The following is a 16,126-nucleotide window of genomic DNA, read 5'->3' on the forward strand; positions in this document are numbered from 1 at the left end:
CGTCCCCCTCGCCGATACCTATTGATGGCATTCGTTGCGTTGGTAATCCTCTCTCGTACCACCTCCTCCCAAGGTGAAAGTTGTGCCTCATCTTCATTCCCCTAGGATTTGAGGTTTTGCAATGTCCGCACTTATCTGAGTATTGTAACTCCTGTTGCAAACATCTCTTGTGAAAAAATTTTTTTCGTGAGTCAACAAACTTTGTTTTGGTCCTTTTCAAAACGTGTGAAGGTTTTAAATAGCAGACTAAGAGGGAGTACCCCCTTATCCCTATTTTACCCCTTTGGCCGAGAAGGGAGTGGGACAAATCTAGGATTGGTTCCCGATGAGGTCACCGTCCCACGATGCTTTGGAACGGGGAGTACCCCCTCACCCCAATTTTTACCCCTTCGACCGCGAAGGGAGTGGGGCAAGTCTAAGATTGGTTCCCGATGCGGTCACCAGCCCAGGATGCTTTGGAACGGGGAGTACCCCCTTACCCCTATTTTTACCCCTTCGACTGCGAAGGAGTGGGTCAAGTCTAGGATTGGCTCCCGATGAGGTCACCGTCCCAGGATGCTTTGGAACGAATAGAAAGGTATATAAGTGCCTCGGACACAAGTCTCTCAGTCTCCATCATGGCCGCTTGTTGGATGGACCTCTGTCGTTTAGGACCACAGGACGCTGTAAGTATCGATTTTGAAGTTGCATGACATTTCTTGCGTGACCCTGGCGTGATTTGTGTCGCCATGGAAATCCGTGAGACCGATCCCAGTCCTCCGTCGAGGCTGGTGGGCTGTTTTCCAACATGGCCGACTTTCGTGGGCGCCGCCATCTTGAATTCTTAATTAGGCTCCTGATTGGCTGAAATTTGTGGCGGCCATCTTGGATTTGGAAAACAATAGCATCCATTGTTCTTAATTCGGCTCCTGATTGGCTGAAATTTGTGGCGGCCATCTTGGATGTGGAAAACAATAGCGTCCATTGTTCTCCAAACAATAGCCTATTGTCTTTCTCGGCTCCTGATTGGTTACCGCTCATATGAGCGTCCATTACTACTACTGACAAGTGTGCGATGACGGTAAACCGTACGCTCACATGGCGAGAGGACTGAAATGGGCCTGCGTAATCAGTGGCGAATCTAGGGGAACAGCCCCCCCTTGTTTTGGGTAAAAAAAACAAGAGAAAAATCGCAGAAGGAAGCCGGCAGGGCAAGCAAAAAAAAACTCTCCCCCCCCCCCTCTCCCCCTTTAGCTCAAGGTCTGGATCCGCCAATGGTAATCTCTACTCAGAGGTTATAACTACCTAGTGAAATGAAGCTTCAGTGTTAGTAGGGACAGCTCCTTCGCTGACTATCCAGGTCTATCAACTAGTTTGGTAGATAATAAAAATGTGTAATAAAGCTGTTTGAAAGTATTGATACAGACGCAATATCTAAGTTTACCTGCGATTAATATTCCCTTGCGGTAATTATAAAATTTGTCTATAAGATGTCACAGGCAAAATCATAATGATATAAATAGCGTTTATTTTAGCGAGATTAAAAGTAACAAGCTGTAGCTAACGAAGCTAAAAAGGGTATCATGCAAATAAGATCGCAGTTGTGAACTCAAACTATACGCAAGCTATAAAGTTAGCCTCTTCGATTCTGACTGTTACGAAACGATTAAAAAGCGTGCTAAAGACCCTTGCGGAAATTTGAAGTCTTGTTTTAAAATTTCTCGACAACATTTGTGATATTTCTCATAAGAATTATATTTCGATTCCCGTGCGCTACTCAATTTCATTGTTTATGAACCAATCAGATGCGAGTAGATATCTTGTTCGTGTGTCCAGAATATACAGAATAGATCATTCGGCCTGGGTTAAATTTAAAGCTCAACATTTAATTCGACATCTGCTGTGTAAATCCGTCGGCATCTTCAGTGAATGTTGGACATCGGTAATTACACTTGCTCAAAATACAGGGTCTTTTTATGGCTGGCCCTCTCGCGCGTGGTTAGCAAGGAAGTGAAATGGAACTTTGTGCTCATCTCGCCATAGCTTCTTCACACGCTTAACCATGAAATTGTCCCTTTAAAACAACACCAAAAACTAAACTCCGTCACGTTGGCCACTTGATCTACAAACTGACTGGTTTTTACGTATGATATAATATCACAACTACTGAAAACTACTTACAGCTCTTAATAACTCTTTCATGAAAATCAATGATCGTACAGTTACAGATTGCTCAGTGAGCTGACAATCAAATGCAATGCTATAATAGGGTAATAAATTTAACAGTCAAAGCTTGTGATTTATTTGCTAGTGCTTCCATAACATCTCAATTTTCCCAGAGTGTGATAGCCTCTCTGGCCGCCCGAACCATTGTCTCCAAACCTCAGCTGCATGACGGGAAGGTGGGATTTGTTTGTCAACAGACCGCTGTCCTCGCGCCACACACGATCATTCGCATCGCAGTTGCATCCATATGCGATGTTTGCGCACGTGCCAGTTACTCCGCATGCGCACTTGTAAGGATAAGTGGAGTTACTTCCTCCCCAGTACGTCATCTGATCTCCATCACGTGAAACCCACCAGCCAAACATGTTACCGTCCCGCAGGAGCCTTGAGTGATGACATTCGTACTTGATAAACTGCTCGCAGTGGGCGGATATGGTCGTTAGGTTTCCCAGCTGGAGATGATTTGCCCCAATGTAGTGGATATCACGCTTGTAACATCCCGCAGGCCAGCATCCTTGCACCAGCGTTCTGTCTTCGCTGTCGTGACTGATGACTGTCACGCCAATGTTGTTCTTGTTAGTCATGTCACAGTCAACAATGAAAGGTGTCACGCCACCCTCTCCATCAGGATCGATGACGTAAGATCCACTTAGAGCGTTGGGATTGCACAACTTAATCTCGCTACAGCTTTTATTTTCTGCAAAGAAATGTTGAAACGTCCGATTTATGTTCGGTGTTCACCGGCTGGCTCAGAAGTTCCGCTTACTGTGTCGACTTTGGGCAAACTAATTTTTTGTTAATGCATTTTTAACCGTTTTGCGCCTTTTCCCATTTCAGGTCACTGCAACCTACCCCTAACTCCTTGTATACCCTTCTCCTCAACTAAGTTCCCTCTCTTTTAAGACTTCTCTCTAACAAGCGCCATTTTCACCTCTTATAAGATTATAAAAAAACACATAGTTTGAGGTTGCTACATCCTTTGAGCTGTAACCCGAAAGCTTCCCCCCTCCCCCACCCCCCAAAGAAAACTAAAATAATAAAAATAAAATAGTAAAAACAAATGTTTGTAAACTTATACCTCCATGTTCACAGTTTGTTCCACAGAATCCTGGCTTACAATGACAGCGATAGGAATTCAACTCATATTCAGGAACACACTCGGCACCGTTCTTGCAAGGATCGCTTTCACATGGAGACTGAAAATATTAAACAAAGAGAACATTAGTCATGATACAACTTTTCAGGCCCTGTATTGATAAGAAAGCAGACAAATTTTAGGCCTGATACAAAAATCGTACGCATGGGCTGTTATGATGGAAGGTAACATTAGCGTAAAACGTCTTAGTCGAACTGAAGAGAGTGTAAAATAAATACGTTTGTCACTTACCCATGGGCTGTAATGATGGAAGGTAGCATTAGAGTGAAACTTTTTAGTTTCTCTGTACTTGTCAGTGGCCAACAACTCACACAGATAAAGACCTTTCGAGTCAGGATACGCCGCCATGTTGAACGAATAACACTTTGGTTCAGAAACACAAAGGAACGTGCTATCAAACTGATCTTCCACCATGTACGATGTTATTTTCTCTACTCCTAGGTAATGGAAAGGATTAGGCTTAAAATCGCCAGCGGAAAAGTCGCCTGCTGGATTTCGATAAAGAGCACTGTTTTCCATAGTGTACATCATCATTAGCTGGGAGGACAGAAACAACAGTAATGGCAAGAGTATCATGGTGACGCCTCCAACGAGAGCTAGCAATATGTCGATTAAAGTGAGATAGCTCTACTTTAAATTCGCTATGTTTCAGTTATGTTAATTGACTGATTGATTGATTGATTGGTTTTCCTTAATGCAGTCATGTATCACGTATTACTCCGTTCAAGCCAATTAGTTCCTGCAGATTTAATACTTTAATTTGTTTTGTAATATTGCGAATGTTATACTGAATTAAAATGCACATCCTCCCTAGATTTTCACAATTCCATCTTTCGATAGTCGGAATTTTAGAACGTTTTCTTATGAACGTGCCGGCTTCGTAAGAACCTGTAAATTGCCTTTTATGTTTCGATACAAGCTAGGCAATGAATAAATCATTTGGTGAAATCTATATTTTTACACCTGCAAAAATAATAAAGGAGAAAAGTAGAAGTTTTAAGAAAAAAAAAACTGAGAACAATTTCATGATTCCCTTTAGGTTTGAATACCTTTGCTTTTTTCTTATTCATGGAATATTCAATAGATTTCTGTTTTTAAGAGCTCTTTTCCTTAGCTCAATGAGTTTATTACCAGAAAAAGCATTTGAAAATTCATGAATTATTTCCACTCAACTTAATTAGCTGAATTATTCCTGGTGAAGCGTTATCATGTTTAAGCTTAATAATTTAGAACCTAACTCTTCGCTAATAGAGAAGGTATCAATTCCATGTGGGCTAACTGAACTACAACAAGCTGGGAAGCGATAAAAAGGATAAAACATTTTGATGGCTGCATAAAATGGCTGAATATAGCAGAAGAATTCAAGCAGAAGCTCTCTTTTTCCCTAAGTGAGTTTATTACTAGGAAAAGCATTTGAAAATTCATGAATTATTTCTGACTCAATTATCTGAATTATTTCTGGTGAAGTGTTATCATATTAAAGCTTAATAATTTAGAACCGAACTCCTCACTAATAGAGGGTATCAAAAATATCAATTCCATTTAGGCTAACTGAACTACAGCAAGCTGGGAAACGATAAAAATAATAAAACATTTTGATGGCTGCATATAAGTGAGTTTATTACTGGGAAAACCGTTTGAAAATTATTGAATTATTTCCACTCGATTAGCTGAATATTTCTGGTGAAAGCGTTATCATGTTTAAGCTTAATAATTTAGAGTCAAACTCCTCGCTAATAGAAGGTATCAATTCCATGTCGGCTAACTGAACTAGCTACAGCAAGCTGGGACGCGATAAAACATTTTAATGGCTGTATATAGCAGGAGCATTTAAGCAGAAGTACTAGAAATAGTTCAACTGTAAATATTAATCAGATTCGTGGCTGCTAGCTGCCGGTTTTACTTGAAATCTTCATGATTATTATTATTATTATTATTATTATTATTATTATTATTCAAGTTTACCGAACTTCAGAGCAACAAATTCTTCAAATGAATTAAGGTCATATTTATGCGTAGAATGGGAATGACGGCTATGTTAGCGCAAATTAGAGAACGAAACTGAACATAGTAAGTTATAAAAATAAATTGACATGGGCTGGGGGTAGACATTTGTAATAAAACAACAGTTTATAAGCAAATTAATCCAGCGAGGATTAGGACGATGTATTAAATAAAAACGTCATGAAAACCAAACGGATTAATTCGGTAAATTATCTCCGGTTTTCCTACGCGAATAGTCACCGAGCTTTCTTGACTGGTTGTGCGACTCTTTGTTATCACAACTATCAAACTACTTACAACTCTTTATAATTGGTTCATGTAAATCAATGATCGTACCGTTGCAGAGTGCCTGGTAAGATGACAATCAAATCCAATGATATAATAAGTTAATAAAGTCAAGTCAAAGTAATTTATTTGCTAGTGCTTCCATAACACCTCAGTTTTCCCAAAGTGTGATAGCCTTTCTCCCCGCTCGAACCACTGTTGTCTCTAAACCTCAGCTGCATGATGGGAAGGTGGGATTTGTTTGTCAACAAACCGCTGTCCTCGCGCCACGCATAATCATTCGCATCGCCGTTACATTTATATGCGATGTTTGCGCACTTGCCAGTTACTCCGCATGCGCACTTGTAAGGATAAGTGGAGTTACTTCTCTCCAGTACGTCATCTGATCCCCATCACGTGAAACCCACCAGCCATACTTGAAACGGAAGGTCGTTGAGCCAAATCATTCGTACTTGTTAAACTGCTTACAGTGGGCGGATATGGTCGTTACGTTTCCTAGCTGGAGATGATTTGCCCCAGTGTGGTGGATATCGCGCTTGTAACATCCTGCAGGCAACCATCCTTGCACCAGAGTTCTGTCTTCGCCTTCGTGACTGATGACCGTCACGCTAATGTTGTTCTTGTCAGTCATGTCACAGTCAACAGTGAGAGGGGTGACGCCTTCTTTCTATCAGGATTGATGACGTAAGAATCATTTAGAGCGTTGCGATCGCTCAACTTAACCTCACTACGGCTTTCATTCACTACAACAAAATATTGGAATGCTCGAGTTATGATGATATTTACAGACAGGATCCGCCTGAATTTCAAAATCCTGTTTTAGTATTTTTTCCTCCCACTTCCCGAGATTCTGGCACACAATTTATCTAGAGAAGTTAAGCCGCTCAACATTTAGGAGACATTCTCTTGAAGAGCACTTAGATAAGAGTCAAACTACATTAGGACCCTTTGATTAATGCAATAGCTATCTATTGTAGTTTTCGTAAGAGAATTTTATGTTAAACTGTTATCTATATGTGCTATTTGGCTACATTAAGGTCGTTATCATTAAGATACTTGATACATGTACAAGTCAAGCAGGTGTTTATTTGGTGGATATTCCATAGCACCTCAGTTTTCCCAGGGTGTGATACCCAAGCTCGTTAGGGGGGCTGATATCTCCAAATCTCAGCTGCATGACGGGAAGGTGGGATTTGTTTGTCAACAAACCGCTGTCTTCGCGCCACACTCTGTCATTCTTGTCACAGTTGCATCCATATCCAGAATTTGCACAAGTGCCAGTTACCCCACATGCGCACTTGAATAAAGGAATGGAGTTCGCTCCTCCCCAATAAGTCATCTTGTCTCCATCACTTGACACCCACCAGCCAAACATGTTACCGTTCAACAGGAGCCGTGAGTGACGACATTCGTACTTGATAAACTGCTCACAGTGGGCGGATATGGCCGTTAGTTTTCCCAGCTGAAGGAGATTTATTCCAGTGTAGTGAATGTCACGTTCGTAACAGCCTGCAGGCTCACATCCTTGCACCAGCGTTCTGTCTTCGCTGTCGTGAGTGATGACTGTCACGCCAACGTTGTTCTTGTCTGTCATGTCACAGACAACAGTGAAAGCTATCACGCCTCCCTCTCCATCAGGATCGATGACGTAAGATCCACTTGGAGTGTTGGGATTGAACAACTTAATCTCGCTACAGCTTTTATTTTCTGCAAAGAAATGTTGAAATGTCCAGGTTAGCTTTGGTGTTCACCGGCTGGCTCAGAAGTTCCGCTTAGTGTGTCGACTTTGGGCAAAATTATTTTTTGTTAACGCATTTTTAACCGTTTTGCGCCTTTTTCCATTTCAGGTCACTGCAACCTACCCCTACTCTACTTAACTACTCTCAACGTACTCTACTCAGTTCTCTGTCTTTTAAGACTTCTCTCTAACAAGCGCCATTTTCACCTCTTATAAGATTATGAAAAGAAAAATACAAATAGTTTGAGGTTGCTACATCCTTTGAGCTGTAACCCGAAAGCTTCCCCCCCCCCACCCCCCGCCTCCCTCCCCACAAAAAGTTTCTTTTTTATGGGTAGGCTCTCTTACATCTATTTTTAAGCTTCCATGGTTCTTTTATCTTACAATCAATCATACCCCCCCGCCCCCCCCCCCCTCCACTCAACACAACACGCCCAAGAACGGTCTTAAAACTGCAAGTAGCCTTCCTGGGGCTTTATAGATTCAGTCTTTTACTGTTGCTATATATAAGAAAACTAAAATAATAAAAATAAAATAGTAAAAACAAATATGTGTAAACTTATACCTCCATGTTCACAGTTTGTTCCACAGAATCCCAGCTTACAGTGACAGCGATACGAATTCAACTCATATTCAGGACCACACTCAGCACCGTTCTTGCAAGGACTGCTTTCACATGGAGACTGAAAATATTAAACAAAGAGAACATTAGTCATAATATACAACTTTTCAGGCCCTGTATTGATAAGAAAGCAGACAAATTGTAGGCCTGATACAAAAATCGTACCCATGAGCCCATGGGCTGTTATGATGGAAGGTAACATTAGCGTAAAACATTTTAGTCTAACTGAAGAGAGTGTAAAATAAATACGTTTGTCACTTACCCATGGGCTGTAATGATAGAAGGTAGCATTGGAGTGAAACTTTTTAGTTTCTCTGTACTTGTCAGTGGCCAACAACTCACACAGATAAAGACCTTTCGAGTCAGGATACGCCGCCATGTTGAACGAATAACACTTTGGTTCAGCAACACAAAGGAAGGTGCAACCAAACTGATCTTCCACCATGGACGATGTTATTTTCTCTGCCCATAGGTAATGGAAAGAATTAGGCTTAAAATCGCCAACGTAAAAGTCGCCTGCTGGATTTCGATAAAGGGCACTGTTTTCCATAGTGTACACCATAATTAACTGGGAGGACAGAAACAACAGTAACGGCAAGAGTATCATGGTGCGGGGCTGCTGACAACAATGTGTTTTTTGAAAAGTGAGACAGCTCTCCTTTAATTTAAAATATATATGAATATGGCAGCTGTGATGAATGAATGAATAATTGATTGCACGGTCTAATTAGGGGGCTGGTTCAGTGCCGGGCTAATTTTCCTTAGTAAAACTTATGCTTTTTTTACTTATTCGTACGATGTAAATTCCTGACAACTGAATTATGTCGCTTTATATTCAACGTAGAAAAGAACACCTTTTTTTTTTATTAAGGATATTGTTGCACCCTAAGCAGCTTACATACCTAACCTTCAAACAACCACATTACTGAGAAAGGCCGAAAATAAGAAATTAACGAAGTCGATAACAAAAACAAGAGGAATATAGCTTATTATTGCCTGGGGTGTTTTGGACACATTTCGATTTTATCTTGTCCGTGTGAATTTTGGACCTTTCTCTTCTTCTGTTTTGTTTTGTTTTTTTCCTTTTCTTTTCTTTTTTTTTTGGTCTCAGTAATGGTTTGTGAGCTCAATAGTGTTCTTATAATAACGAAAACAATTGATTTATGCATCCCATATTTCCTTTATACTTGGTTAAAGCGTTAACAATTTATGAATTCCTCCTCCTTTTTAATAGAAGTTCATCACTTTTGCCGTAATAAACTAGAAAAAACAAAACAAATGGAATCTCTCCAGTTCTAGTGATGTCTGTTATTTGGCGATGATGTGTAGAATTCAAGGTAAATTGATATGTCCGCGCGGAATTACGAAAATTGCACCATACGAAAAGACAGACAGTCACGGATGTTTAATGTTGTTTCACGCTAATGTTATATCCCTTAAGGGGTGTCATTTTGTTTCTTTTGTGATGCACATTTATGGTGCCAAGTTTCAAGAACACTACTTCAATATTTCTAGAGATATTGTTTATTGAGTATTTTACCATTTTTAGTTGCAAACATGATATGACGTCATCACTGCACTAATTTGCATAATAGAAATCTCTAAAACGAAAAAAGATATTTGAAAAAGAAAAACGCCATTCTTCTGTATTTTGAAAGGCTTTTCAAATAAGCGGAAATTATTTCTCACGCGGAAATTATTTTTTATTTTTAATTTGTCCATAAAGTTCAATACAGTCGATGGACAAACTACATAAACTTTCTTCGTTTCTTACTGTCGCTGTTTTGAAAAAACTTTTTCCCTAAAATTGTAAATATAATCTTCAGTTATATGTCAATTATTTATTTTAAGTCTGCATATCCAAACAATACTTGGTGTTTATCATTTCTTTTGTTTATTGATAGATTTCCCCAAATGAAAATATCTGGCCACAGGAGCTCAATAACCTTCGCCTTTAGTATCAATTTCGTTTAGTCTAGATCTTGGTTAAAAGATAGAACCAAAACCCCTGCGGTCGCCAGGGATCAATTTTTCAGCGCTGAAAAAAAAAAAGTTAAGAACATTCCGTGGTGAGGAAAACCTAAATATGGAAGAAGTTCAGGCTGGAAGTTTTGTTAATAAATTACTGATCAGTTCGAGTACCCGCGCCGCGAATAGCTTTCAGCTTAAAATGTATGTTGCCACTTGGACTAAATTTAGTAAATACCTAAAATAAAAGAGGAACCAGTAACAACAGCTGTTAGGTTTTAATAGAGATAGTGTGGCGTTTTAAGTCTTAACGCTGCAACAATCTGTTCTGAAAATATATGGCTGAAATTTGATGTTTGATCTTATTTTCTCGCTATTTCTACGTTGATACAGTCAATCCGCTTTACGTTTAAAAAATTCTTTAATATTCTCCTGAAAGCTCGGATACACTACTTTTTAAAATTTATAAGAATATAGTTTATAAGAGCATCAAGCCCGCATAGGCGCACGGGCACTTTTGGACTTGGAGGGGTGGGGGCGAGGGCGGTGATCTTTTCGCCCGAAAAATCTACGCAATGCCCGAATGAGTGATTGTTGAAGTTGGGATGGAAACGCATTCAAATTGCCTGAAAAACAAAAACGTTCTCAATTCCCACATCTAATGAAACTGCTGTACTGTGTGGCATGAAATTTTCGCGGGAGTTTAATTTCGCGGATTTTGGATTTTTCGAGTTTCGGGGGAATAAATTTCTCGAAATTGCATTTCAAACGGATCTTGTGTACTTAAGGCATTTGCCGCCGAAGTATCGGCCGATGCTCGGTCGATATATCGATAAAGTCATTCCACAGTATTGCATTGCGCATCCTTACCGCGCATAATCTATGGCGTCATTAGCGCGCGTTCGCCGAGTATAGGTCGATATGTCGGCCGACTGTCGGTCACCATATCGGCCGATGTGTAGTATCGACCGATATTCGGTCGACAGATGCCTTAAGTACACAAGATCCTTTCAAACTATACTCCTGGGAACAATTTTCCGCGGATTTCATGTGCGGTACTTCAAAGTGACAAAAACGGAAGCCATGTGGTCGTTTTCGTTACACTGTTTGCGACCAATTTCATTGAAATTCAGCAATGTAAATAAAGGAGTAAATTTTTGGGGAATTTTTTTGGCAATTCTCGCAGATCGATGAAAAATCCTCGAAATTCGCGACAATTAATTAGATCCCAAGAAAATTTCATGCCACACGGTAATTCCAAAAACAGTTATATTCAAAGCATGCATACCCAATCAATCAATCAATCAATCAATCAATCAATCAATCAATCAATCAATCAATCAATCAATCAATCAATCAATTAATCAATCGTACTCTAACAACAGTTTCAATCCCAAAAATCACTAAGGGCCTGTTTACAAGCAGGTAGGGTAACCCTAATGATAGGGTTACCCTGGCAGGGGGGTTACCCTGGCGCTCCCCCATTTCTTCTTTTCTTCATCGACGCGTTACCAAGGCAGCTAGGGTTACCCTAGCGCCAGGGTAACCCTAGCTGCCTTGTAAAGGCTCTGCTAGGGATAACTCGCCTACCCGGGACAACTTTTATTTGTTTCCAGACCCTTTGAAATTTTTTTCCATTCGCTTTCCTCCATTCTGCCCTCAAACATGTTTCTCCACCATTGATCCGTACGGCCTGGTTTTCTTTGAAATCGTCTTCGTCGAATAATTCTCCTTTTTACATGTCGCATTCGAGCAAGTGCTTTATTGTGTTCTATAGCCGCGTTTAACATGGCAACTTGCGGTCGCTTTCTAGAAATGAGAAAGTAACACAGCAAAACTCCATGGCACCGATAAGCGCTAAAACTGGCAGCAACGACAGTAGAATCGAAGTAACTGCCACAACCCTTCCCTTATCGGCCATTTTGTTTGCAATGCGTGCGGTTACCAAGCATATTAAGTTGTCCCGGGTGGTAGGGTAGCCCTACCTGTGAAATTTTGCTTGTAAACCCGGCCCGGGCTTTCTTTCACCCGCCTGCTAAGGTAACCCTGGGTTACCCTACCTACTTGTAAACAGGTCCTAGGAGAAAAAGTTCTAAAAAAGCAAAAAGTAACTAACTACAAACTTTATTTACGAGTTTGGGAAATCACGCCAACAGCATTATCTTGTAATGTTTTCTCTCAAGTATCGCTGCCCGAATCATGAGCGTTTTGCCCGAAAAATTACATACTTTCCGCAGCTGGGGGGCTGCAGCGCCCCCCCCCCCCCCCCCAGCTCGTAAGCCTATGCATCAAGGCTAAAATTTGCGAAATTTCAAGAATGTTTTAAGAGTTAACCCGAGGTTGGGATCTGGAAAATAATTATTATTTGTTTTGTGTGGTTGAAAGTTATAAATACAACACAATATTCACAAGAATATTTTCATCCTAAAAACGGTAGAAAAATAAGAATATCCAGCCTGGGCCGGAAAAACAATATTCTAATATTAATGAGAGTGTATGAATCGTTTCTTCGATCTCATGGCTATCTCTGTCATTTTTACTGACGTCTTTTCTTCCTTTATGTTTATATTTTAGGTTTGTGCAGGAAATATAAATGAAACAATGACTTCTTGTTAAAAAGAAAAGAGAAGAAAAAGACAATTTTGCCGTCGTTTGTTTTTTCCTGTCACGTTCACCTATTTTCTTCACTCCGCTTTTGCTGCTTCTTCATTCTTTTGCGCTAAATGTCGGTATGCAAAGAATATGATAGTTTCACTTAGCAAGAAACAGAAGAATTGCTACCCGCAGTCTGCGGTGTAAGGTGACTCCGCCCTTTTTGCGTCAGTTCGTAACACGTACGGTTGCCAAAGAAACTAATAACAAAACGTTTTAACGGTTATACCTTTGAAAATGTATGTTGGAAATGTATGTTGCATTTTAAACGTCAAGTTCGTAAAATGCATGTTTTTAAAATGTTTAGTAGCAACATGGTTTTGCAGCAGGTGCATGGGTTGTTGCGCAAGCCGCTCCCTTTGGGAGGGAAGCAATTCCATGGAGGACGAGCGAGAGCAGCTGGTGCGCGAGCGACCTTGTTGTTTTTTGAAGGAACGCGGCAAATATACAAGACGAAATGTTGTGGCACAGCGGCGATACTGAAAATGTGTTTTTCGGGAGCTATGAGGCAATTTAGAAAAAAAATACTTCTCGCGCAGTTTAAATGTGTTCCGAGACTGACATTAGCTTTAATTTGTAGCGCTTGCCTAATAAAACGAGTGGCAATTCTTGAAGAGATCTCCTCGCATTAACAGTGCACCATATTCTGATTTTACTTTGTGTCCCACACGAGGTTAAAGAAGATCATACTCGCATTCTCATGTTAGGGTGTCTTTCATAAAGCGTGACAAAGTGTTTGCTGTGAAGATTGATGGTCCTCGTACAGCTTACGCACTTGTTTCGTCTTAATGCAAAATGCACAATCATGTAATTTTATTTATTGAAGCCTTTCTCGGCGTCTTTAACTTTATTTTGGGTGTTTAACTGTGAGAATATATTTAATACACGCCGCCAATGCTGACTTTAAAATAAAACAAACTTAATTTATGACACATTAGAATAACAATAGCTCATTTGGATCCTGTCCTGAAAACATCACAAAGTTAACGAAAAGACATGCAGTCACGTATGTTTAACTCCGCTACAAGCAAGCATAAAATCCGCGCGTACACTCTTTCTTTTTTATAAATATATGTTTTCTAAGAATATCGAGGCTGAAATTTGCGAAATTTTAAGACTATTTTTACTATAAACTCGAGGCTGAGATTTTCAAAGGAATCCAATTAGTTGTGTTGTAAATTTGTAAATACAATAAAATAATATGTTTTTACCAGCCAAACCGTATAAAATCCTTCTATTCTCCAAACGACAAAAACTAGCTTAAAAGCAACAAAAACAGCACTAGCCGTATGTTCGATGCCAATATCAAGTATAACATTTCTGCAAGAAGTTATGTGCTTCATAGCAGGCTTTAATGCCTGCAGGCTGGATCCGAAATTACTTCACCATCCAGACCACAAATACATTCGAAAACAGATATGTCATACGCTATAATCTAAGAATATTCTGTAATGGAGCGTTGTGAATTTTCTCACAGGTTAATTTGTAACTCATCCTTGTGCTTTTCGTTCTAATATAAAGCATATCAAGTATTATCGTGGTCAGTTTATAAAAGTAGGTTTTTGATCGTCATGATCATTGTGGGGTCAAGTGACGTCATAAGACTCCCCAGTTGATGAAGAACTTTATAGCGAATGATCAGGGAATGTAAAATAAAAGTGGATAAAGCAGAGAGCGCTGTCATAATTGAGGAAATTTGGCTTGACACCACCAGCCGTTAAAACACGGTTGCCATGGCAACCTCATTTATGGGAACATCAAATAACGTCAAGATAAAGCGGCGCACCTTTATTTCTGTAAGGGTTAAATAAACAGCTTCTAAAATTTTTAGTATAACAGAATAAAAGCACCTTTTCAAAAACTTTGAAAAAATCTAGGACAGCAGCATCTACACACCTACACAAGTGGACATAACCCTAGCAATTTCATTGACATGTTTGGACCACGACACCACGACAAATTTTGATCTATGTAGACTCCTGAGGATTTGGTATGAAACACTATTAATTTTGTGACCATCCATCTGCATAGTAAGTAAATGGCCAACGAACGGTACTACCAGGTTTCTGATGTGAGCCTTCTAGCTATTTGAAACATTAATTCGGTTTTGTTTGCCTGACCCCAGAGAACACCATGCGCAACAGATAGCTCAACACTTAGTAGACATTTCTGTTGAAATTCACTTAGATAAGAGTCAAACTACTTTAGGACCCTTTGATCAATGCAATAGCTATTCATTGTAGTCAGTCGTAAGAGAATCTTATGTTAGAATGCTATCTATATGTGCTCAGTAATTGGTTTATCTAGAGCCGGATTAACATTTGACTACATTAAGGTCGTTATCATTAAGATACTTGATACATTGACAAGTCAAGCAGGTGTTTATTTGGTTGATATTCCATAGCACCTCAGTTTTCCCAGGGTGTGATACCCAAGCTCGTTACGGGGGCTGATATCTCCAAATCTCAGCTGCATGACCGGAAGGTAGGATTTGTTTGTCAACAAACCGCTGTCTTCGCGCCACATACTGTCAGTCTTGTCACAGTGGCATCCATATGCAGAATTTGTACAAGTGCCAGTTACTCCACATGCGCACTTGTATAAAGGAATGGAGTTCGCTCCTCCCCAATAAGTCATCTTGTCTCCATCACGTGACACCCACCAGCCAAACATGTTACCGTTCAGTAGTAGCTTCGTGCCATGACATTCGTACTTGATAAACTGCTCACAGTGGGCTGATATGGCCGTTAGTTTTCCCAGCTGAAGGAGATTTATTCCATTGTAGTGAATGTCACGTTTGTAGCAGCCTCGAGGCTCACATCCCTGCACCAGCGTTGTCTTCGCTGTCGTGACTGATGACTGTCACGCCAACGTTGTTCTTGTCTGTCATGTCACAGACAACGGTGAAAGCTATCACGCCTCCTTCTCCATCAGGATCGATGACGTAAGATCCACTTGGAGTGTTGGGATCGCACAACTTAATCTCGCTAAAGCTTTTATTTTCTGTAAAGAAATGTTGAAATGTCCAAGTTAGGTTTGGTGTTTACCGGCTGGCTCAGAAGTTCCGCTTACTGTGTCGACTTTGGGCAAAATAATTTTTTGTTAATACGTTTTTAACCGTTTTGCGCCATTTTCCACATTAGGTTTCTGCAACCTACCCCTACCTCCTTGTATACCGTTCTACCCTACTAAGTTCCCTGTCTTTTAAGACTTCTTTCTAACAAGCGCCATTCTCACCATAAGATTATGTAAAGAGAAAACAAATAATTTGAGGTTACTACATCCTTTGAGCTGTAACCCCAAAGCTCCCTCCGCCCGGAAGTTTCTCTTTTCATTGGTAGGCTCTCTTACATCTATTTCTAAGCTTCCATACTAGTTTATCATACAATCACCACCCCCCATTTAACACACACACCCAATAACGGTCTTAAAACTGCAAGTAGCCTTCCTAGGGCCCTATAAATTCAGTCTTTTACTGTTGCTTGTGAGGTATGAA

At 40.1% G+C, this 16,126-nt stretch overlaps 2 protein-coding genes and 2 pseudogenes across 2 annotated transcripts; all 4 read right to left on the minus strand.

Moving 5' to 3' along the window:
• Positions 1-1,352: 1,352 nt before the first annotated feature.
• Positions 1,353-3,981, minus strand: LOC149098053 (contactin-associated protein-like 2). The gene is made up of 3 exons (XM_089277424.1): positions 3,593-3,981; positions 3,284-3,401; positions 1,353-2,902 (listed from the first exon to the last, which is right to left on the minus strand). Exons 1-3 carry the CDS (start codon positions 3,935-3,937, stop codon positions 2,280-2,282), a joined length of 1,086 nt encoding a protein of 361 aa, XP_089133550.1. The 5' UTR covers positions 3,938-3,981; the 3' UTR covers positions 1,353-2,279.
• A 1,789-nt stretch (positions 3,982-5,770) lies between these two features.
• On the minus strand, positions 5,771-9,776 carry LOC149098054 (contactin-associated protein-like 2). The gene is made up of 3 exons (XM_089278184.1): positions 8,273-9,776; positions 7,954-8,071; positions 5,771-7,357 (listed from the first exon to the last, which is right to left on the minus strand). Exons 1-3 carry the CDS (start codon positions 8,615-8,617, stop codon positions 6,735-6,737), a joined length of 1,086 nt encoding a protein of 361 aa, XP_089134310.1. The 5' UTR covers positions 8,618-9,776; the 3' UTR covers positions 5,771-6,734.
• On the minus strand, positions 5,776-6,698 carry LOC149098055 (neurexin-4-like; annotated as a pseudogene).
• Positions 9,777-15,012: 5,236 nt separating the features above from the next.
• LOC149098056 (contactin-associated protein-like 2) lies at positions 15,013-15,761 on the minus strand (annotated as a pseudogene).
• Between the last annotated feature and the right edge of the window lie 365 nt (positions 15,762-16,126).

The sequence above is a fragment of the Orbicella faveolata genome, unplaced genomic scaffold, assembly GCF_042242905.1.
Source record: "Orbicella faveolata isolate gen_17 unplaced genomic scaffold, um_ofav_v1 contig_46, whole genome shotgun sequence".
Classification (NCBI taxonomy): Eukaryota; Metazoa; Cnidaria; class Anthozoa; order Scleractinia; family Merulinidae; genus Orbicella; species Orbicella faveolata.

Coding starts and splice junctions, on each gene's coding strand:
- LOC149098053 (XM_089277424.1), bottom strand. CDS start 3,937: ATGATACTCTTGCCATTACTGTTGTTTCTGTCCTCCCAGCTAATGATG. Junction 3,402..3,592: donor TCCATCATTACAGCCCATGG/GTAAGTGACAAA, acceptor TAATATTTTCAG/TCTCCATGTGAAAGCGATCC. Junction 2,903..3,283: donor AACAAACTGTGAACATGGAG/GTATAAGTTTAC, acceptor ATTTCTTTGCAG/AAAATAAAAGCTGTAGCGAG.
- LOC149098054 (XM_089278184.1), bottom strand. CDS start 8,617: ATGATACTCTTGCCGTTACTGTTGTTTCTGTCCTCCCAGTTAATTATG. Junction 8,072..8,272: donor TCTATCATTACAGCCCATGG/GTAAGTGACAAA, acceptor TAATATTTTCAG/TCTCCATGTGAAAGCAGTCC. Junction 7,358..7,953: donor AACAAACTGTGAACATGGAG/GTATAAGTTTAC, acceptor ATTTCTTTGCAG/AAAATAAAAGCTGTAGCGAG.